This window comes from Nannobrachium achirus (genome assembly GCF_963921795.1).
Source record: "Nannobrachium achirus genome assembly, chromosome: 22".
NCBI classification, from domain to species: Eukaryota; Metazoa; Chordata; class Actinopteri; order Myctophiformes; family Myctophidae; genus Nannobrachium; species Nannobrachium achirus.
In genome coordinates, this window is record NC_137829.1 from 12,691,767 (window position 1) to 12,716,168 (window position 24,402).

A 24,402-nucleotide genomic window follows, 5' to 3' on the forward strand; every position below is an offset into this window, starting at 1 on the left:
AGTCCGAAATATATGCAACAATGCATGCTCTTTTTCTCCTTTTCCACACAAAATCAAAAACACATTTTATACATAACTAATTCGTTTTTATGTTCAGAACAGATAGGGGATGCGATTTCTACAAGTACAACCAAGAAATGGTCAAAACCCCAGCACTTTGCTCACTCAGGCTCTAAATCTGATATGATGCACCAGACACTTCAGACATGGCCTTAATGCATTCCTCAAACTATGATGGTGGTATAAATGTATGGAACGACCTGGCTGTCGTTTGGTATCGCGATGCCCCAGTTGCTCCAAAACAGCTCCAAACAGCCCAGAACAAACTGATTAGGGTCGTGCTTGCTCTTCCTCCTCCTCAGGCCCACCTTACCGTTCATCACCACAAAAGCGTGGGGTGGCTCAAAGTAAATGACAGAGTACAGCAGCTTGCAATGGGCCTGGTATACAAGATAAACTGCACCAGTGCACCTCTAAGATACCCATGTACCTGGCAAACTACTTCCTAAAGGTCAAGGATGTCCATGATCACAACACCAGAGGCAGTTCCACTAATCATGTTCAACCAAGATTTAACACCATAAAAGGCTCAAATTAGTTCTCCAGCTATACCACCAACATGTGGAACGCCCTTCCGCAAGCCTTAAAGGAGTGCAAATCCCTAGCCTCCTTCAAAATTGGTCTGAAAAGTCACCTTCAGGCGGCTGCTACTCGAGACTTGTAAATAGACTATGCCCCCATGTTTCTACCCCCCCCCCTTTTTTTCCCTCCCCATTTTTCTGCTTTTGTAATTGATGTTATCTTATGCAAAGTAATCTGTTCTATCTGTCTGTCTGTCTGTCTGTCTGTCTGTCTGTCTGTCTGTCTGTCTGTCTGTCTGTCTGTCTGTCTGTCTGTCTGTCTGTCTGTCTGTCTGTCTGTCTGTCTGTCTGTCTGTCTGTCTGTCTGTCTGTCCTGTGTAAATAAGCTGTAAAGCTTACTAGATCTCCTTTTAGTTGACCTTGTACCAGTGATTTGTGCTGTAATGAAACTGTACTTTTTCCTATTGCAAACTTCTAATAAATTCTTCAATCAATCAATCAATCAATGAATCAATCAGTCTGCTGCTCATTGTTTCTCTTCTCATCACTGATATCTGGCTTTCACACCAGCATGCATGCACAAAGACACACACAAAGACAAACAAACTCACACTCTCATGAAGGGATGCAGAGGGTCTGTATATAGCGTATGCATGCGCGCATAGGTGCACACACTGTACTGTGCACCTCGGAGCTAATCTTCCCCATTATTAATCTCCAAAATGAGGGGCTTGAACATTGTCAGTCTGCTTGAAAAATAAAACTAAAACTAAAACACTAATTATCTTTCCATTCATTTCCTGCTCCGTGAGAGGCAAACAAGATGTGTCAATGCAATCTACTACATTGTCTCCTTATCCAGCAGCCTCTCTCTCTCTCTCTCACTCACTTTACACATGGGTTTGATTTGTAAAGATAAGGGGGCGAGGGGGGGCATTTTCTTAACCCAGCATAGCAGAGGGGCAGTCATTTCGGAAAGCACAGCTTTAGACCAGCCCTGAAATTATTATTATTTTTTTTTTTCTAAAATGTGATAAAGCCACAAAAGCATTTCATAAAGCTTTCAAATGAAATGAAAAAATGAAAATGAAAAAAATTTCAATGACTAGCCCTCAGCTGTGTTTGGTCACAAATAGTGAGATTAGCTAACAAGCAGCTTGTAGATTTGCTATTTTTGAATAAATTAATAAAAATAATTTTGAAAGGTGCTGATATAAATGTGCCCAGAAGCCAGAATGTTATTATATAATTGCCAGCTGGTTAACCTTTTAATTAAAGACGGGGTACGGTGATTCTAAAAACTATGGCACCACCTCTTTAAATTTTTGCGTGGTAAACATATCAGAGTCTACATTTCCTTTCCCAAAAGGAAATGCATGTACAGTGAAAGTCTGAACAGAAGCAGTGATAAATCCCATCCCTAACAGCAATAAATATTTATGACCAGAGGGGGATATCAAAGGCAAATCCAACCTCTGAGCTCATCAGCCAGGTGTTTATGGACACAAGCAGTGCTGTAAAGTAACATTTACTTAAAAAAACTTTTTGTCATTTTATCGTCTAATCAGGCTTTTGGGAACAGCCAGGACAGTTTTTGAATTTCTTCATTCAGAATTTAGATATTTGATAATCATTTCCCCCCATTGTCCCCGTTCCATGACCTTCCTATACAAACCCATTATAACTTCAAACTCCATTTAACTCATTTAGTGCCCCTGAAATTAACGGATTATAAAGTCCACGATGCCACCTTCAGGCTGGCATCACCGCCGTTATCTTATTTTGAAGGCCAGAAGTCCACCACGCAATCACTTCCGGTCTGACGTCATCAGATCGTGCGCCGGAACCGATCGTTCTCCACGTGGAGTTGTGTAATGGCCGACCGGAGCTTTTATCATTGTGTAACATAAGCGAGCATCTGCCTCCATCCTAGCTTCTAAAGTGTAGTTTTGAGATAATGGACATTAAAGATGAGATCCCCTGTCCACCTCAATGTTATGGATGGGACTATTTTGTGCTCGTGGAGCCGTGATGATGCGAAATCAGCGACGGATTTCGTCTCCGGACCCGCGGCCATTCTTCTCGGTAATGTACTCGCCGTTACAGTAATATATTACTTTTCCCGAGTATACTCGGGATTGGCACTGCATATACTCTATCAGCACTAAATGAGTTAACCATGATAGATTCAATGAAAACAACTGTCCTTTTTTCTGGTGACTTCTTCTATTCTATTTCTATTAATATTTTGGGGAAATTAAAATTATTAAACACAATAAAAGATAATAACAAATAAATGAAAAAAGTTATCGAAAAAACACGGCCTGCTCACATATTTTATTCAAGTACATTTTGAACTCCGGACTTATACTCCTGAGTATTTTTATGTTGCAGTACCGATACTTTTACTTAAGTAATAAATGTGAGTACTTTTCCCACCACTGAACACAGGGATTTTGTTTTCCAGGCAGTTCACACCGCGTGCCATCGATCTGACCCAGGCATCCTGCATCTCTCAAGTGCTGCTCAAAGATCATTTCATCGTCTAGCAAGCACACACACACACACCTAATCCTCCCGGTCCGCGTGGCAGAGTGCTCCGACGGCTTTGGTTTCAACCTAAAAGGTGTTTAGGTGACCGACGAGAACAGGGAGCAGAGGAAGCAGGGGAGGAACACGACTCCGCATAGACTCTGCGTGGTCTGAAGAGGCATTTAATCCATGAAGAGATTAGACTATAATTGTGGCTGCAGTTTTCAGTATTAAATAATCATGCCCGCTTGGCATCGGATAAGAAACCCATCTGATACCCCTGCCACACTGTAATAGACTTAACAGTTGTAAAAGAAAGAAGAAGAAAAAAAAAAGAGTTCTGGGAGAGCATGCTTTTGAATAAACTGATGCAATTGTGCCGGTGGGTTAATAAAAGCCAGAACACACATGAAGCACAATTTAATTCCAGCCGTGTGGAGAGGTGCTGTGTAATGCTTATAGATCATCCCGATGTTTAAACCAACAGAATGGGGTGAGCCCCCATTCTGTTGGTATTTTTTTTGTTACTTATATCTAAAACGTTCTCCCCCTATACCATAGCTCAGCAGAAGATTAGTATTGGAAATATGTGTGAAGGCCTTTCCAGTTCAAATCTGACCCTGAGCCAATCAAACAAAGCTATGGGAACAATAATTAGAACAGAAAATGGGTATGACAGCTTTTGAAAACCTGGGACAAGGCACAAAGCCGTTTTTGCCGACTTACGTATTTTCCTTTGGTCTCTGTGGCTGCTTGCTGAAAAATGGGCTGCATTCTCTTGCACACGCCACACCCTATCCCCAAAAAACACAAAGGAGGGATGTCAATGGACGCTTCATTCACAACACATCAATAGAAAAATTACAAGAGATTGTGGCCCATCTTTGTGTGGATGCTGTGTGGTAACTTTAGTGAGAGATGATGTATTGAAAACCAGTGACCATTAACTGAACAATCTAATACAAGAACATCCAGGCTTTCATTATTGTCAATTAGTCCCTTATTTACTAAGCCATTATTATGACACTCTTACCGAACATCACTGAAAATGTGAGAAAACATATAGTATAGACTAGCGAGAATGAGAGTGTTCACTTGCACACAAAGTTTACAGTTTACAGTTTAGGCATTTAGCAGACGCTTTTAATCCAAAGCGATTTACAATAAGCATATAAAACATCACAATAATAAACAAGATAATATGTCAATACATCAACAGCAATATAACAAATGCAAAGCTGTTTCACCCATCTATCTAATCCTATCTATTTGATCCATCTAGTAGAAAATAAATGATAATCTTTAAGTAAAGTATGCCATATTGACAATCCAATCTTAACATTAACTCTCCTCAAATTGTTTTTGGTTCTTGTGTCTGGAGTTCTTTTTGGACACACTTATACACGTATCTCCCGTGACGTCCTCTTCCATTCACAATGTGCCTCGGCAGCCAAGTTCCCAATAACAACCTGTGAACTATTGTCCAACAATGATAATGCAGGACTCACAGGGGGCATAGAACATCATGAGGACCGGCCTCTCCTCTCTCTTCAGCAGCTTTCTGAAGTCCTGAAAAAATAATGGACAGGAGAGAGAGAAGACAAACCGAGTGTGTGTGTGTGTGTGTGTGTGTGTGTGTGTGTGTGTGTGTGTGTGTGTGTGTGTGTGTGTGTGTGTGTGTGTGTGTGTGTGTGTGTGTGTGTGTGTGTGTGTGTGTGTGTGTGTGAGAGAGAGAGAGAGAGAGAGAGAGAGAGATAGAGAGAGTGAGCGAAAGAGACAGACAGACAGACAGACAAACTCCATCAATACGAGGACATCTTGAATGCAGCAGCCACAAAGCAAAAGTAAAAGAAAAAAAAACAATGTTCATTCCTTAGTGGAACGATGAATTTCTTTGGATTGAATACGATTGTGAAAATATCAACCGTGTCACCAGTTGGTTCCAGTACAGTATAACTGGGACGTCGCAGGCAAGTACATTCACTTTTGAAGGTATATGATTACATACAGAGACTGAGAGAGACTTAACTTGAGGTCAAAAGGGGTGTGTGTGTGTGTGTGTGTGTGTGTGTGTGTGTGTGTGTGCGTACGCATCATGAGTGATCTCACTGTATCTACAGTATCTCACTGAGACAAAGCCAATACATAATTAAGAAACCTAAATGGCAGTCAATCTTTAGTGTTCCCCCCTCCACTGCTGGTTTATTGATTTTTTTAAGAATTGCTGTTAATGAACCAATTCATATCTATAAAATGTTTATGTAATTTCTACTAGTCCATATATATATAAACCCTCATTTCCGTCCACCATCCATCCAGGCTAAGTGGCCACGACAACAGATCCCATAGCCTGAGGGAATAAATAGCCTGTGGCAAAAATGCCAATCAATAGCTTAAATTTGGGAAAAGTTAAGAATTGGCTTCCTCACTCCCTGCATATACCAATGGGTCAATACACATTTGAAATTTCAGATCGACTGGTCAACGCACTGAGGACAGAGACAGAATGTTTTCTTAATATAATATACATACACACATTATACATACATATACAGTATGTACACATATACATAATAGGCTTGATATACTGCATACACACACATGTCGGATGTGTGTGTGTGTGTGTGTGTGTGTATATATTTACACACACAAACGTATGTAGCTATATACAGCTATGTATATACTGTAGGTATGGCGTGGATGCCGTGGAAGCAACTGAGATTACCAATCGTACAGAACGACCTCAGAGATTTCTTCTGCAGAATTTGTTCAGTTCTGATTCTGATACTTTTTTTTTTTGCCCAGCAAAGCATGAAAATAAGCAAGCAGTCATAGGTACAATTTGCATTATTATCAGCAATAGCATAGTCTATATATACTGTGTAGTGTGTACTGTCACATCACCGGATCAGCAAATAAAAAAAAGACAATTCTGCTTTGGACAGCAGGGAGACGCACCCATCCTCCTCCTGGCAGAGGAGGAGGATGCACTCTTTCCTCCATTACTTGATACGTTTCTCCTCCTCATCATTAACCTGCATGAGCTCAACTGCTTGCTGAAAACTTACAGTCAGCACAATCTTCTGTCGACACCTTGAAAAACAGCCTCAAGGCACAAGCAGAAGAAGCAGGGAGAAACCCGCATTGTCGGTTAAAGTAGACAGCTTTTCCAAACATTGAGTCTCATTTCTGTGCGCGCACGAGTGCGCGCCTGTGTGTGCGTAGCTGGCGGGTGTTATTGATACAAATGCCACCTGACATGACCACTGGAGTGCTGTCTGAGTGTGGGGAAGCTTTGATGAAGACCTGAGGAGTGAGACGGCGACTGTCTATGCGTCAAACAATAAACAAAAGAAAAAAGAAAACCCTGCTCGGCGAGATAGGGAGAGGACAAGTGGACACTTCACTTACTTCACTGCCGTCTTATCAACTGCACACCATGCAAACACACTTAAATCCAAACGTGTCCTTCTTGAGAGGAACAGTCAAAAGGCCAGCGAAGACCTCTACTGAATTAGACATAGTGTGCGTTTCTGTGCACTACTGCAGTGCTTCTCAACATTGTCAGGCCGCGACCCCCAAAATAATCATATTTTAAATGGGGACCCCCACCCTGACGAGCACTGAGAGTTGAGGTATTACATTTTGTATAACATGGTTCTATTGTGAAAATAGCAGATCTACATGCTCAAAACGCCTCGCAAAATGCGAGGCGTTGTGAGCATGTATATCTGCCTCTAATATTTGACAATTTGGACAATGTTTAATATGTAATTTCAGAGGTATTAAAAGTCCTTAAATTGTCACTTTAGAAATGTGCAGATATTCCCTCTATACGCTTAAACTTTATGTTGGTTTGTTTACTGTTGAGTGAGAAAACAACGTTGCACATTAAGTTACAGTTGCACAGGTTGAGAACCACTGCACTACTGCACAGGGTGTTCCACTTACTTTCTCTGTCTCTATGTGGACGACGTCTTTTGCCTCCTGGTTCTCCTCCCACAGCGGTGGCCCGGAGGGGTCTTTTAGGAACGCCACCATGGACTGGAGAAAGATGGGTGGGATGAGAGAAACAGAGAGATGAAGGAGCAGGTGTGAGAGGGGGCAGGGGAAGGCGGTGGGGAGAAACAAAAAAATAAACCGTTCTAATCAGATCTTGTCGGAATGCACAAAAACCCAAAGACCATCGTCTTGTAAACAGCAGCATGTGTGAGGATGATTTACACAAGTTGCCTTGAAGGCTCTCCTGTAGTGAAGGTGCTTCTTCGGGCTGACAGATGGCAGCTTGTGTACACTAAAGTGTTCTCTCATCCACGAGGCATCAAAATCACTTCCAGCACCTAAAGTGTGTCTGATAACGGACTTGCCGACAAATATAATGAACCATATGTCTGAGACAACAGAGAGATATTGTTTAAGAGCGTTGTGAAGACACATTTCCTGAAATATATACAGTACCACCACGGTAAAGGTATTGCGACTATTCTGAACCTGTTTTGCTGTCAAATGATACTGTACAAGAGCAACGCGTTGTGAGCTTGTAGATCTGCTACTTAGCCATTTTCTAAAATGTAAATTCTTGATAATAATGACATGCCCCAAATAATTATTATGTTGTCTATCTATCAATCTAATTTTATTTTCGCTTTCCTCTCCTTTCCAAAAGATCAGCGGGCTAACTGAACTGATGTCATACAGTGCATGAGGATTAGTCATTAGTCAGAATTACTAAAGTGAGTAATGATGAGTAAAGATCATGACCAAATTAATGATTGTGAAGTGGTTTACATACGCTGACTAGAGGGAGAATGGCTAAATGGACAGACGGGTCAGGCACTCTTACCTTGAACGTAGCAGGCCTGTTGTATTCTGTGTGAAACGTCCCATCTCTGCAAGACAGAGAAGCAGGAGTAGGAAAAAAAGCGTCAACACGGTTGTAAGTGAACGCAGAGGGAATCGGCATGAAGGCTGTTAAAGGTAGGGAGGAGAAGAAGACAAGTTTGACAGGCAAGATGATTTTTCTGGTTACTCACTTGTAATGCAGGAGATCCGTCCCTCCACTTTTGGAGCCCGGGTCTGCCTTCACTTTCTTACAGAGTTTACGACCCTCCCCGTCTCTGACAGAACGAGAGAGAGAGATGGCAGAGGGTTGGCTGGGTTCTTATGACTGCATTACATTCCATCCATCATGTCTCGCTAATAAGATGTACATGTACATGATATAGGCTAGACGACCGTGATTAGTTGCTCATACAGTATTTTCACACGCACAGTTCTCACTCACTTCATCATGCTGACAGCAAACTATACAGTGGAGAATGTGACTGTGTACACAAATCCTCAGCTGCATTAACCACATGAACCCTAGTGTCCCTGTTCTGTGGACATTTGGTGAAGGTTTTGTGTCGCATCGCAACACGTTGTGAGTTTGTAGATCTGATATTATCTGCTTATATTTAGGGGTGAGGATGGGACCTTGTATAGACTATAAACGCCTGGTGGACTAAGTACTGTATATAAGGTTTAAGTGGCAAGACAAAGGCCTAATTCCATGCACTGAGACAGATATTGAACCACCCACACACATTCACACTTGCTCTGGTGAGGCACTATCAACGATTTTAACATCTTCTGTCTCTCTCTGTGCAATAATAATAATGCGCTAGGGGAACTATGCATTGCTTTAGGAAAAACAGACAAGACAGACAGCGTGAGAGATAAACAGAGAGCCAAGGAACAAAGAAAGAAAGACAAAGAGAGCCTTGCCTGAGAACTAAGCCCCTACTACGCTAATAGAAATTTAAATAGATGGAATTGAATTATAGTGAGAGAGCAGTGGCAGCCAAGCACACCCGCCTGCACTGCCCTTCAAGAAGGACAGGTTATTAGCGTCCTATATGTTCGACATTATCTAGAGAGTACAGTGAACGTGTGTCTCCATATAGGTAGTGACAGAGACAGACAGCGTTCCAGGTAGCCAATGCCTCCTTGTGCCCGGTCCCACATTGTGCTGACTCACGGAGGCAGATGGAACCGGTAGGGGTCCTCGGGGAGCAGATGTGACCCCGACTCTTCCTATCTGGGAGACGAGAGGCAAAAACCTGTTTGCTACCTCTGACACCTTGACACGTTGTCACGGGTGACAAAGGGGGCCTACGGTGTCTGTTCTGTTCTTTGGGATTACTCTCCTACACACATGCACAGGACGACTCACTGGGATGTAAACTAACTGTGACAGATGCTTGTTGAAGGTAATATATGAGATGTGAGACTTTACTTATATTCACTCACAATTATTGTGGAATAGACGGTACCTACTGTATACTGTAATCAAATTCATTCATTTTCACTGTTGACCATATATTAGGCTCTATTCAGATACCCACTGTTGAAGGGCGACTGACACTGTACATACTGTTTATCAGTCTCAAATTCTTTACATAAATTAAGGTCATTCCTATAGTCATTGGCAATATCATGCACATTCAATGGTGATGGATTGTACGCCTGCAGTTATTGATAGAGGATGGGTACCAACATCAACTCAGCCAGACCATATTGTGCAGATCTAAAGTCACACTCTAAAGGTGTGTTCACACAGACTAGAGGTAGATTATGACATGCAAAATTCACGCCACCCAGTGAAAATTTGCTTCTATTATCGACTCTGCATTGACTTTGTATGCAAAGGTGCCATGCGGGAAAAGAATCCATTTGCAGCTGGTATGAACTGTGGACACACTTTCATTTTATTTTTATAAAAAGTATAAAGGTTTGGACTTTTGAACAGACTATTACAGCATGCTCAAAATGTTCAATGACCTGAGCTTTAAAACACAATTTGGAAAAGTAGCAAAATCACACAAAATGAATGTACTGTAGATTATTTTTTGGTAGACATAAAATAAGAAAACTGCTTACTCCAAAGTGTTTTATCGGTGAACAGAGTTGTGCTGTGCTGTCCTCGTCTAGTCTCCCACCCTATACTCTGTTTAATGAAATGCATTAAAGCATTTTGAATGACTTTGGAATGTCAATTCACAAGCACATAATGTTGTGACAAATGTTTAAGGCAATTACTCTGACTTCGTAATTTGCAAGTGGCTCTGGATGAGAGCGCCTGCTAAATACCTAAATTGTAAGACAAGTTGTATGACTGGTACACATTAGTGAAGAGGGCCTGTGACTCATCAGTGTACATAGATGTTTGGTACAAAGGACTCAGGCCACAAGAAATGGAGCAAATTCAATTCAACCTAGTCACAGAGCGCCTGGTGGATCAGCCAGTTGGTGCAGCATTTATGAGCCTTGTGAGCGCAAGGACCTGGGTTCCAGTCCAGCCGCCGTTCTGTCTCATGTCTCTCCTCTTTCTCTGCCCTTGGTTTCCTCTGTCTCTCTCTACACTCTCCTGTCAGATATAAAGTAAAATACAAAAGAAAAGTGAACCAATTGAGTAACAGTCCTCTCTGAGTCGTCTCTGTGACACTCACACACACTCCAATTCAGTCTGAGTGTCCAGAAGCTGAGAAAATAGAAATGGAGATGCACGGCTAATCACAGGCCTGCCCACGGTGAGAACTGACGCTACTTCCCATCACAGTGGGTGTTAATGTATTCCAGTTAGCATGGGGAGGACGTCATAGGGTGAGTCACCAGGGGGTCTAAGCCTGCTGAGGGATGGAAGTGTTGCAGAGGGAACGACGGAAATCTAACAAAAAGGTGAGGAGAGTAACGGCCCGGGAATAAAAACAAAGGCTTGCTGGACTCCACAGCTTTCATCAGCTGACCCATCAGCAGCACGGGGCCAAAGAAAACTATTGTTCACCCAAGTGCTGATTGAAGACAGGCACAATGTTCTGGACAGGCGGAGGACAGATGGAATTTGACAGAAAGCAGCCCCTCGCTCAGTGAGCCAAAAACAAGCCAATGATGTCACATTGAGAGAAAAGGTTGTTGCCAACAATTTTGTATAAAGATTCAATTGAGTGGCTTTTCTCAGGGATTAGTAGCGGATTTATAGCGCAGTAAGGGATAGAGTCACCTCACCATGCTGCTGGATGAGTGCTTTAGTCCAGAGTTCTGTAAAAATAAAGTGCCTACAACCTTGGTGCGGTCTATTGAACAACACAGGGTCTCACACGTTACTATGCCTGTTCAAAAGGCTGCAACTCTTCCTTACCAAGCTCTTGACATTGTTAAGTGCTGTGCTGCGCCATAAACATGTTTCCAGGGGAATGAGTGTAGCCTGCTTGGCCAGTATCATGTCTGTTGTCTCTCTTCCTGTATGACCTCACCCATTCCCCCGGTGGTTCCCAGTTGGCCAAAGCTCAGGTCCCTGTCATCTGCTCAAAGCGTGCCATCCTGGCCCCAGCTGGCCCCTTTCCCTGGCAGGAATGGCCATTCTCACGCTGTGATCCATGCTCTCCTCCTCTCTCTCTCCGTCCACCGCAAGCTCTCAGCCGGGGCTTCTGCTTTGGAGCCCGTCCATGTGAGAAGGTGGCAAAGGAGCACGCCAGAAACCACAGCACTTCGCCACGGAGGGCTGGCACGGGACCACCGCGTCCTGCCGTGGTGAACCTGGCTCACTCTTGCACCCCTGCGAGGATGCTGGCGAGGAGCACCGTTCATAGCCTCGGATGACTCTCCACACCAGCACTAACACCAACACTTAATAGGTAGGGATGGATGCGGGGGGTGAGGCAGTGTAGTGGTAAGACATTTGCCCGTCCAAAACAGAAACCAGATGAAAGACAGGCAAAATAAAAGGGGGAAAGCTGCGAAAAAAGTACACTTGTCTTTGACAAAACAAACATGACAATGTGTTCAGTCGTTCACTTCCCCCTTACATTAATATTCCCTCCTCTTGTCCATTAGGCCTTCCATCATTGAGCAGCTTGAGAGGTTTACAGTGTGAGGTGTCAAGAGGGGAGATAGAAATATATTTCTTCTTCTTTTACAGCTTCCTGCAAGGCTTTTCTTTCTTCTCTGGTGAGGGAGATGGTTCAAAGTGGCTGATGGGCTGACAGGTATGAAAGGAAATACATTTAAAACACCCTGGGATACCTGAACACTAGGAAAGGGCGAAATACAACAACAAACACAGAAAGTCGGATCACCAGGGAGCAAAATAGATAGTTGGGTTTAGGGAAAACAATTCCTCTGGGACGAGAGTAACTCCATGCACAATGTAAACACTCAAATCTGACAGCTCCATTGTACTGGCTTCTAAGAGACAGATTTGTAAGACTGGAGACACAGGGTTTTTCCAATGCAGCTCACTGATGCTTTACGACACAGTGTCTGTCATAAAACACAAATACACCCACCCAAACAACACACAGGCATAGAGACAGACAAAACAAGGTATAGTCCACCTACCACCCCCCCTCCCCCCACCCCATGCCACACCTCAGCCAATACTGCCAAAGCCAATCAGATGATAGAGAGACTCAACACAACATTTAATGAGAATCTTCATTGTGACATGAGGATACTGCCCTGACACTGATTGAAAGCGCAGCGAACGGGAACGCTACGAGTGATTGGTGAGATACGACACAACAGAGGCAGGATTTCAATAGCTCCCATAAATGAGTGGGTGCCTGTCAAACGCGCTCGTACAAAAGCAGTGGCGGAACGAGGCCGTTTAAATGCCTTATAAATTGCATTGGCAGAAGAATTCTTGGGGGGAGAATTACTCCGATATTATAACCCTCGACACAAAACTCATGGCACAGTGGAGAGTTGATGCTTCGAAGACAGCAACTCTGTGGGCACGATGGAAGGGAAGAAGTTTTCGTTACAGCAGGGGTCGTTTTCAGGCCAAGGACCCCTTAGTTGAGACTTGAGAGTGAGATGAAGCAGGGACCCCCACAACCTTTTCATAGATTCCATACAGTATAGTTTCATTGTTTGACAGCACGGTCATCAGTGTATTTTGGATTCATGTAAATTTGTGTTTTCAGATATTTAACCAATTGAACTGTCAATACTTAATAAAATTTACCTTTCGCTCTGTACTTGGTCTGGTCTTTTTCCCCTCTACACCAAACCTCATTGCCGAAAATATCAGCTAAATTATCGTTCTAAATCGTTAATACAAAGGAGAAAAAGGTTTCTATCATACAAAGATTTGGAGAACCCCCTGTTGAAGACCCTTGCGTAACTTTTTACCCTTTGATTTAAGCATTCTGCCTGGTACTTACCCACAGTTCACCCACGCGATGGTCCCTTGTCCCTTTACTGTCTGAGCCACATCTGACAGCAGCTTTAGCTGGGAGTCCCCGGACGAAGCTAACAGACAGGAAGAGAGCATGCTGTCATCAGTCTCCATACCAAACCATTCAGTAGCCCATCCCAGACACACACAGAGAGCACTGTCACATCAAACACACAGGTTGAGAGAAAGGGACGAGGAATTAGGTTACAATGGCGTTCAAAAGCTTGGTAGAAGAACCTGGTGACAGAGAAGGACATCATTGGGTTAGAGGGGGCGGATGGTGGTACCTCCTCTTCTAATTCCCGTTACTGGATGAGTTCATGGGGGGGGGGGGGGGGGGGGGGGCTAGGGTTACATCTGCTTTCAACGTCTCACACAATACGGTGGGGAGGGGAGGGGTGGGGGTTCGTGGTGATACAAAGATTAAATGATTGCAGAGTCTGGCTAACTTTTGTACAACTTGTGTACAGCGACGCACAATAAGCACTTTGATCCAACACGGTCGGCACATTAGTTTAGTAGTTGAGTTTTATTTATTCATTTTTTATATCTGCAACACTTTATTTCTCCCGAAACACTCTGGTTCAGAGAGAAATTATAACCCGGTTGCACAATCACCTTCTCTGCCGTGGGAGCCGTGCACATGAGTAAGATCCGCTCCTCAATAAACTGTACCAGCTAGAACAATACAGGGCAATATTACTGAAAGTGTTGAGAAATTGCAAACAAAGTGGATTCCTGCGAGGCAGACAATATGGTGGAACACTAGTAATATTCTAGTCCTTGAACAATGCAATGCATCACTTTTATATGCCCCCCCCCCCCCCTTAAACCCCCAATCAAATTCATTTTAGGCAATTCATAGAGAGCAATGATTGCTCCTCCTGATATTGTGTGCCCCAAAGGTTAGGGCTATATTTAGATTTGGGGCATTGTGATGCCTCTTGGGTCCCTGCCTCACACCAGGTAATAACAACATCTGGCACTGGAATCAGAGAGCCACATGTATTTCAGGATGCTCTGGGGCTCCGGAGGACATTTTCTGAAGGGTTGATTGGGGGCATTTGAGGGACAATAACCCGAGCCAAATCCAACAGGTAAATAACTGACTGACTGACAGACAGGTCAGACCCTGGAGATGGGGACAGAAATGAAAGGTGGAGTAGAACTGATTAGACGCTTTACAGTCGGACGAAAAGGGAACCGACTTGAGAGACGATCGGGGGTGGGGTCATATGGAAGGTCGGACAGCAGGAAATTAAAGCGTGCAGGGGAAACGTACATGAGTGAAGGAGGGAGGGGAGACCTCTGGCCTCTTTGGAGGACTGAACGCTACATAACGCTGCAGCCGAGCAGACAATCAATCACAGATTGCGCTCGATACGTGGAAGCCTTATCCAATGACCTAACACTGGCTGAAATGGGCCATGAATTATGAAACAAATAAATCTGATGCTGTGGGCCCTTTCCAGCTTATTGAGGGGCAGTGGGGTTTGTTTATTGATGGAAGGAAGGGGAAAGTAAGCTACACCATGCCTCCCAGTCCTCCTACGGGCCTGCTGAGAACAGTTGTCTCCTCCTCCTCCTCTCACGAGCATGAAATATGCAAATGAAAATGGAATTAAATTCAAGGAGGGTGATTTCACTAATGGCCATGAGGGAACGCTGGTTTACGACTCGATTTGACTGTGTTGAGCCTCGTGGGCCTGATTCTCCTTAATTTTACAACGAGTAGACTAGTAGAGTTAGAGTACATGCAAATTTGGTAAAGAAAGAAGTGGACACAGTGGATTCGAGACGTGACACAGGGCTAGTAGCTAGTTTATTTCTTTTCCAGGAGCTATGTGATCATGGTTCGGGATAATACATACAGCGCAGTAAAACTGAAGCAAAAACAGTTATTGTGGTTCAAAACCAGCCGGTATCCACGCACAGTTAAGCCATAATCTTTCGGGCTACCGAGCCGATATGAAGGAATATTATGTTTAGTTGCATGGTAGAATCTAATTTAGAAGCAAAGTCATATAAACAGTGAAAAACTAAAATAGAGCTCATGGTCGAGAAACAATTATAATAATTCCTACTGGTGAGAGGAAAAGCCCGAGACGGCTTAAAAAAAAAACATCCTCACTCAAGAAAGAAGGGGAAAGTAAAAAGAGAAAGGAAAGCATAACAAGTGAGGGCAAGACATGAACGGAGTATATGGGTGGGAAAAAGCTGGAGAAGCAGCTTGTCGCCTTTTCCTAAATGTCCTCACCTGTCTTGGTGTAAAGCACCAGAACGTTGGTCCTGGTCCTGAGGAGCTTCTTGAAGTCTTTGTGGTCGCTAACCTTCTCTATGAGAGGAGACACTTTGACCGCCCCCAGTGCCGACGACAGCCACATCTGTTCAAAAACACAGAGAGAAACAATAGTTCAGTGGTTCACTGGTTCTCAACCGTTTTCATTTCAAGGACCCCCAATTTAATATGCATTAGGCCAGTGTTTCTCAATCTTTCAAAATTCAAGGTCTCCCCTTAACTCTGGCAGTGTACAAATGGAACCAAATGAACCTGTCAGGGTTCATTTGGTTCCATTTGTACACTGTCAGAGTTACAGAGAGTACAGACTTGTATGGGTCAATTTGGACCTCCCCAAAGGAACCCATAGTCCCTGGAATCTACTTTGAGAACCACTGCATTAGGCCACAGACGCAGACGCCCATTTGATTTTTATCTCCGGTACCCCAATTCATACTGTAATTAAATGTCAGTGTAAATGAATGAGTCAAGTTTTAGAGAATGCACTCTTTGAGTTACAGACCAGTAAGGGTCCACTTGGTGGTCTCCAGACCCAACGTTGAGAACCAGTGCAATACCTAATGGCCAAAATGTAGAGCAGGTTTCCACTGACTGCCTCCATGGTTGTGGGTGCTCAACTACAGTCTATAATCAGAAAAGTGGAAATAATGGCAGAAATCGGTCTGCAACCAGCTCCACCACCCACAAACAGCCTGGTGTGTGTATTTACCGCCCTGTATGAATCCACTGTTTGTCTATTATCACATTGGTTGTTGTTAATTAAAACACCATATCGGGGAAACGTCGAGACACCTAAAGCAGAAGCTGGGGCCTTCCAAGATAAGCAGATTGAAAGTTTATGACCAAAAGAAGGCCATTCAAAGTATTCCTTTCCTTGCCTTCCGAACTCATTAAAAAGTCCCTCCTTCAAGCCTCGTCCCCCTACAGAGAACCAAATTAGACGCCGACGTCGTGTGCTCACTCAGCGGAACCTGGATGATGAGTGATATCACCTGGCATGAAAACAAGCACCTGTCAGCCTAATTTTCTACTTTCCAATTCCCCGCTGGAAGCTCCCCTGATGCGAACATGACACGAATCTTAAGACCCCCCTCAACAACACACCATAAATGTCTAAATTAACATTGGAGAACACAGATGGACCAATGCGAACTAAAAAGGACATCTCATTGAGCTGTGACTGTGATGTGCTTGTGATAAAAGCCACCGTGTAAAGGCGTTAAAGGACCACTTCACCCATTTTCAGCCTCATCTTCATAGAATAATTGGTCCTCACTAACGCTCATTATAAGATGGCACCATTAGCGCCCAATCACTCTCTGCATGTAATCATCTGGGCAACATGCCTACCATTATCAACATTATTAATGGGGAATTCCAAGCTAACAGAAACTACTGCCTTTCTAAAGAAGGTTTAAAATCTTGTTTGAAAATACCAAACGTGCCTACTGATTATGTCACCGGTAGCCAGGTTTCTGAAGAACTGCACACAACCCTCCTCTGAGACAGAGTGAGTAGACAGAAATGGTGCCGGCAGTGCCATCTTATGATGTGCATTGGTGATTACCAAGAATATGACGAATAGGTTGAAAACGGGTAAAGTGGTCCTTTATAGAGAGCAAATATCTGGGGTGAGGAAATGGCGTTCAGAGTCCGACCAGCAACTGGATGGCTGGGAGTAGCGTGTGTGTGTGCGCGTGTGTGTGCGTGTGTGCGTGCGTGCGTGTGTGTGTGTGTACGACACGTGGCTGACTGGGTGTCCTATACGTGTGTGGGGTCCAATTCTTCGGACTGTCTGTAGATGAGGCTGAAGTGATGACGAGATAACCGATGAGATGACTCAAGATGCCTGAGTCAGTATGTGATCCAGGGCCCATGCAGCGATGACATTGTGTGTGTGGACTGTGGAGGAGGCTAATTAAAAAAGGACCACATCTAGGTCGACGGGGTGACACTTCTCTGCTTACGCAGGCCACGACGGGCCCGGGAGCGAAGAGGAGGGGGGGGGGGGGGGGGCGGGAAAGATGAGGAGGCGAGAAGAGGACACAGGGGCAGACAGACAGCTTTATTTATTCAAGTGAGACAGGAAATCCAAACGCTGTGGCCCCCTTAGGAATGATTAAAATGACACCATCTGAACAGGATTCCAAGCAAATCTCCCGCTCTCTCAAGCAAAGACAGATATTTATTGCGCCGGTAACCCTTGAACAAATATAGAGGAAAAACAGCCGAAGTAGTGGTAACTACCCATCTCTAAATGGCGGCAAATGGTGCTTCCTTCCAAAGAGGTATGCAGAAATGCAGCTGCATGTGTTCACATTAAGCACTGATAAATGATTGCAGGGGGAAAGGGGCCTTTTTTATTAGTATATACATACTATGGCATGAATAGTACTCCCAATAACTGTACAGGCAGGCAACTGGGAGGGAAATCCATTGATTGCCAGGCAGCATCAAGCTGACATGGCTGCCAGCTATGATTTGATGTAATACTTCATAGCTGAATCACATGTGAGCCTTCAGTGACAGACATTGAAAAATAGAAAGTCAGAGAGAAAAGATTGTACTGAATGTAGTCCTCAAACTGTCACAAATGACAAGCCCCATTCAGAGGCAAAATCCACAACATTGTTGACGCTGTAAACAGAAGGCTGCCTTCAACAAAGCCTACTGTAACTGTAAGTACGAGCTACTCACATTAAGCCTGTATGCAATAGTGTGGAATTATACAACCACAGCATTCAGATGACAGGATGAAGGATATGAGTCATGACTGTGCAATGGAATAAGATGGAACTAGCTTTAGCTTATAACTTATTCTAAAAAGGTTATGCTTATGGAATGGTTCAGCTTTGCCATGAGCACAGACCACGTACACACACGTTGATATTACAATATTAATATCACACACACACACACACACACACACACACACACACACACACACACACACACACACACACACACACACACACACACACACACACACACACACACACACACACACACACACACACACACACACACACACACACACACAGCTGTGCTTAACAGTTACAGTACCTGCAATAATAGCCTGCTGTCCAAACCACACTTTAACACTCGGCCATAAAACCTCAGAGTAATATCACATCATAATTTTTAGAACTCCGGCTGGGCAAAACGGCAATTAAGTCACACTGTCACGTCCTGAATGTTGGGATCATCACACAGTCGGTGTACTTCATATTGCTTAACATTCTGGGGGCGGGGCACAGAAGTGCCCTAAATGCTGAAGGTCAAACATTGGAAAAAGGCTCGTCAATGGTGAAAGATATACAATGACAGATATGACCTTAACACAACTCATTCTCAGAATTGTAATCTAGACTAGTACTCCAAATTCTTTCATCATCTACCATACTAGTCGGGACCATATACAATACATGGATATTGAATACACCATAATTTCATTGAGGGGCCATTTTCCAATTACTTTATGCAGTTCAGGAAGGTCAATAATACACCAAGGAAATCCATTAAGAGTTCCATGCACGTAGAGTCCTTATTCCCTGAAAGGTGGGTGCTGTCACATTCCTGTAAAAAGAAAAGAAAAAAACTGCAGCGGGTGGCCGGCTCCTGCCCACTAGCCCTCACCCTCCATCTGCTGTGACAAATCTGCTTAATAAATGCCATCCTAGCCTCGCGTAGCCAGGCTTACTCATCTGCGAAGAGAAAAGCCTGGTGACAATAGAAGGCAGAAGACGTTCTGGGAGGGGGGGCTGAATTTTCCCGGAAGCTGTATTTTTTCACAGTGCGGTGTTCCTGCAAACGTATTCCCTGCACGAAAAAATCTGGTCTACATCTCCTGCTACGTCGGTTACGCTCGCAATAAACAATATACAAACAAAAACATTGATTCAAGCAATGTTACACCTATTAAGAGTGAGTTAAGAGCTACAATCTATTTTAGTTTTTTCGCTGGGGAATGTAAACAGACCCGCATCGCATGACGTAACGTCCGTTAAACGCAGCACTTCCGCTAGGAATTGTGGAACACACCGGAAGCCCTATTGTCTACAGGGTGATGCCATCCAGGTTTACAGTTTGAGGGGGCCCAAAATGAATCAGCATCATCCACTCCAGTGATTCTCAAGCCCAGTCACCTTGATTTCCCTTGGTTTAATGCATCGCACAAGTAGGGGAGATCTATACGTGTGCTTAGATTAGTCAATCGGTTGGCCTCTGAACGTAACCTAATGTGCGTGTGTTTGGTGATGATTAAGGGAGTCATGTGGCTTCCAATAACACACAGGCAGCACATACTTGATATTTGAGTTCTACATTGCAGTTTCCCCGCTATCACCACCGATGGATCTGATATGAGTGGGTCAGCCCACCACAGGCATGTCTGTCGATCTGCAGGACCTCCTCACTCACTCCGCTGAACCACTGAGAAGGACTACTATCGGCATGCTGAAAGAAAGCCTTTTTGTTGCCACTGCACTCTGACTTGTCTGGTGCGATGTCCTTTTAGATCATCAACACTGAATAGGCAATGGGTCGCACACAGTGGCAAGAGTTGATTTTCTTTTACTTTATTGCATCTTCACAATGAGAAACAAACGTTTTGGCTATCCAGCCTTCTTCAGTGTCATGCTGAAAGAAAAGCCCACTAACAGAAGAAGAGTAGAGCAGAGGTGAAGGAGGCAAACGGACAGGTGCATATACTCATACTCATGGAACGTTGCTGTGTGCGTGCATGCCGTGCATGCATACTGATCTGTGTGTATAATAGTGGAACAGCGTCCTCAATCCTAATTAGGGCAAGAGTTGAGAAATTGCTCTGACAGGCAGGCAGGCCAGCCAGGGGCACAGCCTCTCTTCTAGAACAGGGTGCCATGCTCTATCACTCTGTCCCTGATGGAAGCACCTCCATACCCCACAGTGCTGCCGGTCCACCAGCTCTGACAGCTCTCCAGTCCTCACACACGACAAATATGCACGGTCTCAAAGTACACAGCCACCTGACCGACAAAAACCAACATGACATGTACTCACCAACCAGTACTGGGAATCACAGTGTGCACACGTGCAAACACAACCAATACCCAACCTTTGTTTACAAAAGCAGGCAGTGACACACAACAGGATATGGAGCAGGATAAGGTAAGGTGCCCTAGATGTGACTTGAGGAAAGGAATCAGGCTTACTGGAAAGTAATGTCCCTGAGGCTATGCAAGAGACTATTGTTTTTCATTCAGTGCACAAAGCAAAACCACACAGTGCATAATCTTCATGTGTGACTGTCATATGATATAACAACCTATAGTGAGCACAAAATTCCAAAGGGCACTTGTATCATGAAGCTCCAAATTGAGTTAATGCAATTTGACATGGAAGTAGCAGTAGCCTAGCCTATTCATAACAGGTGGATAACACATGAACGGGACCACAAGGCTAGGGAACGTATATAAACAAAATACACAGATATTAAATCGATCCAATGCTTGCTCCACGGGCCAAAGTGTGAGGACTCGTCCCCCTGTGTTCATTGGAAGAGCTGCGTTACCTACACACAGTATACCTCAGAGACATTCGGGAGGAACCCCATAATGCCCATTTCTCTCTCTCTCTCTCTTATGCACTGCACACAGGCAACCATTACTGTAGCAGACTATCGCCAAGTAGGTGCTATTAAACCAACTTCGACCTCGAATAAAAGCAACACAAGCACACGGGGGGCTGTCTCGTGACCGCAGACCACTTGTTTTGAGGCTAAATTTGAGCACGAAGTTCAGCCTTGTCAATGGAACAGCCGAGATAGGCTGTCAACTTTGCCTCCTCTTGCATGAATTCAAGACGCGAATGAACAGCGACGGGAGATTTTGAGGTGTTTCCTGAACGCGACCAGCACCGCTCCAAATAACCGCGTTATCACGTACACCACATGAATAACTGATTAGCTGTACTTACCAACAACACCACCAGCATATACATTTTTGCCTCTCTCATCCGTCTCCCGTAGCGGTTCCAAGAGGCCATGATGCCGTTGCCACGTCTGGATACGCAGGCGCAAATCGGTTTTCCATGGATCCTTGGGCACGACGCAAGGCTTCTTAGGAAATGTAGTTTTTTATGTTGGAACGAGTTCACCCGGGCTCAGCCGGTGTCGCCACAGGTCAGTGTAAATCAGTGCAGAATACCAAATTAATACGCATTATACATTACTCATTGTCTACATAATGCAGTAATATTATAGCCAAGGTGACTATTATTTAGTAAAAGTCAACGAATTAGCCTTTCCCCATATGTGGGTCCAAAATTACATTCAATTCCAGGCTACTCTCCAGTCTCCATACAGACTTTGTAGGTTTAAGCTACAGGCTTGAAATGTGCCTTATTTCTTTTATTGATTAAACATAGACTAAACTGTAGGTTTTCTCAGTCAATTCAATTCAATTCAAATGAGCTTAATTTGGCACGAGAAAACAATATAGTTATAGCCAAAAGCAAGTGTCAAAAGTATAATAAAACAATTTAAGAAAATAAAATGGGGAAAGTATGTAGCCTACAGTTGTAGGGAGTACAGCATCGTGTAAACAAAGCTATGCCAATTGGAAAAACTTGGGAAAACTGACACAATAAACTGACCAATGTGAGTGACCATGGTATCTTTTTTAAAGATATGGAATAGAAGTCTGTACAACTTCTTGATCAATATAAAAATCAGTATTATAATGATACAGACAGTCTAGGTCAGGTGGGCACTAGGGACATCTGGGCACCTCGATGTAAAATTGGCTATTTTGTCCAAACTGTGGAAAAAACGGTCTTAAAGATGGGGTGCCATGATTGAGGTTTTTCAAAAGAAAGAGTTAAAATTAGGTTTTTATGTGCCACACCCACCAGTTCATTAAGTATGCCTGGCTGTCATGGTGGGTGGTAACCCAGCTGAAGTTAGCCACACCCACAGTGTTGGGTGAATGTTAAAAGGGGAGGGGATGATTATATGATGTCACTCTATCTGTGTTTTTGGATCGGCACTTTTGACCCACAAGGTGGCAGCCTCGAGGAAGAAACCCAAAATACAAAGGGAATACATAATTCATAACAACCACACCAGGGGGTCTAATGAAATACTGTCAACTAGGGGTGTAACGATACATTTTAACAGCGATACGCATCACGATACGTGGTTAACGATATGCGATACATGGACGATATTGGTTCATTCATGGCGATACAATACGATTCGATGATTTAAAATCGATATAGTAACTATTTAGCAAAGAAATTAAGTCTGTGTAAAACGTGTAAAAAAATCTATTATTATGGAAGTAAACGTGTGATTATATAGCAAATACATGGACATTATATTTCAACACATATGGACAAACCCACCTTGACATGAACACAGCGATTACACACATTTATTGATAGACCAAGAGTGGTAATTAGACCCCTCTTTTGAATTTAAAAAAATACTTTACAAATACGTTTCCATACAATCAATTATATGCATTGCAAAACGATTCGATACCGATTACCGCATTTTAAAACAATACGATACGATACCAAGCCAAAACGGTATGATATTTTGCTTTTGCGAACGATATAGTAGTCTAGATCATTGCAAATTAACTATATCGTTACACCCCTACTGTCAACCTCCTAGACACATGAAAACCAGAAAAAGTACAAAACTATGGCACCACCTCTTTAAGTAATGTAAAGTAAGCTATACATGATGTGAACATACATGGTACATTGGGGGATTTCACTTAAAAAAAATAACTTTTGGTCATTTTATCTTCTAATCAAGCTTTTGGGAACACCCACCCAGGACAGTTTAAGTTGCTATTCAGTATTTAGATGAATTCATCATTTTATCAGACACACCCCCTTCCTATACAAACCCATTGTAACATCCAACATTTTAACCAAGAGAGATTCACCTTTTTGAGTGGTCACCAGTGTTGCCGTAGTCTTGGGTCGACGACCCTGACCATATCTTTTCTGAGCCGGGGTCTCGCACCCACCCAAGTTCACACCTCGACAACTGTTTTAACAAAGAAACAAGCCTATATGCATATCAATAGACCTGTATAGTAGGTGTTGAGCGACGTTCGCGACCCCCCAAACATTGAATCACCATTGCACCACTGGTGGTCACACCGTCTCCTTAAGCCCCTGCAGTTTTAGCACCACACCACACACACCACACTACACCACACCACACTGCACCACATAAAAATATCTACATTTTCCATTACAAAAAAGTATCCCTATCGGTAAGAAACAAATTGACCCTTTTGACTGTGATTATAATACAATATTAATTTGTATTACAACTATCCTAATTATAATGTACTGTAATAGATTATAACTGTGATTATAATACATTATCGTATTAATGTATTACTATGATAATTAAAATACACTATAAAAGATTATAATAGTGGTTATAACACAATAGAATCTATTATCATGTATTACAACTATATCCTGGTGGTCTAAATGAAAAGTCAGTGAGTGATCAGTCATTATGAAGTGTTTGGCCCTGTTTGGCCTAGCTCAGACCTACTCTAGAGTGGATACTTTTTAGTACCCTGTTTAGTACCACTTTCACACCACTCTACCCTGGTCCTTGTAGTGGAAAACCTTGCACAAGTTGGCGGTGTGGTGGAGTGGTGTGGAGTTGGGCCAGTGGAAATTTGGGCTTTAGAGTGACTGTCCGTGTATCTGTTACTTTGTAGCCTGAGCTGCCTGCAATACCACTGGTGACCAAG

General features: G+C 43.4%; 1 protein-coding gene across 1 annotated transcript in view; it reads right to left on the reverse strand.

Moving 5' to 3' along the window:
- The window catches only part of pdia5 (protein disulfide isomerase family A, member 5), a 65,439-nt gene extending 43,757 nt beyond the window's left edge, over positions 1-21,682 (reverse strand). The window contains exons 1-8 of the mRNA XM_080752969.1: positions 21,587-21,682; positions 15,590-15,716; positions 13,319-13,406; positions 8,147-8,230; positions 7,957-8,002; positions 7,065-7,157; positions 4,622-4,682; positions 3,840-3,907 (exon numbers count right to left, since the gene is read on the reverse strand). Of these exons, the coding sequence (XP_080609095.1) occupies positions 3,840-3,907; positions 4,622-4,682; positions 7,065-7,157; positions 7,957-8,002; positions 8,147-8,230; positions 13,319-13,406; positions 15,590-15,716; positions 21,587-21,655 (636 nt within the window). The 5' untranslated portion in view covers positions 21,656-21,682. The remainder of the gene's footprint in view (positions 1-3,839; positions 3,908-4,621; positions 4,683-7,064; positions 7,158-7,956; positions 8,003-8,146; positions 8,231-13,318; positions 13,407-15,589; positions 15,717-21,586) is intronic.
- Between the last annotated feature and the right edge of the window lie 2,720 nt (positions 21,683-24,402).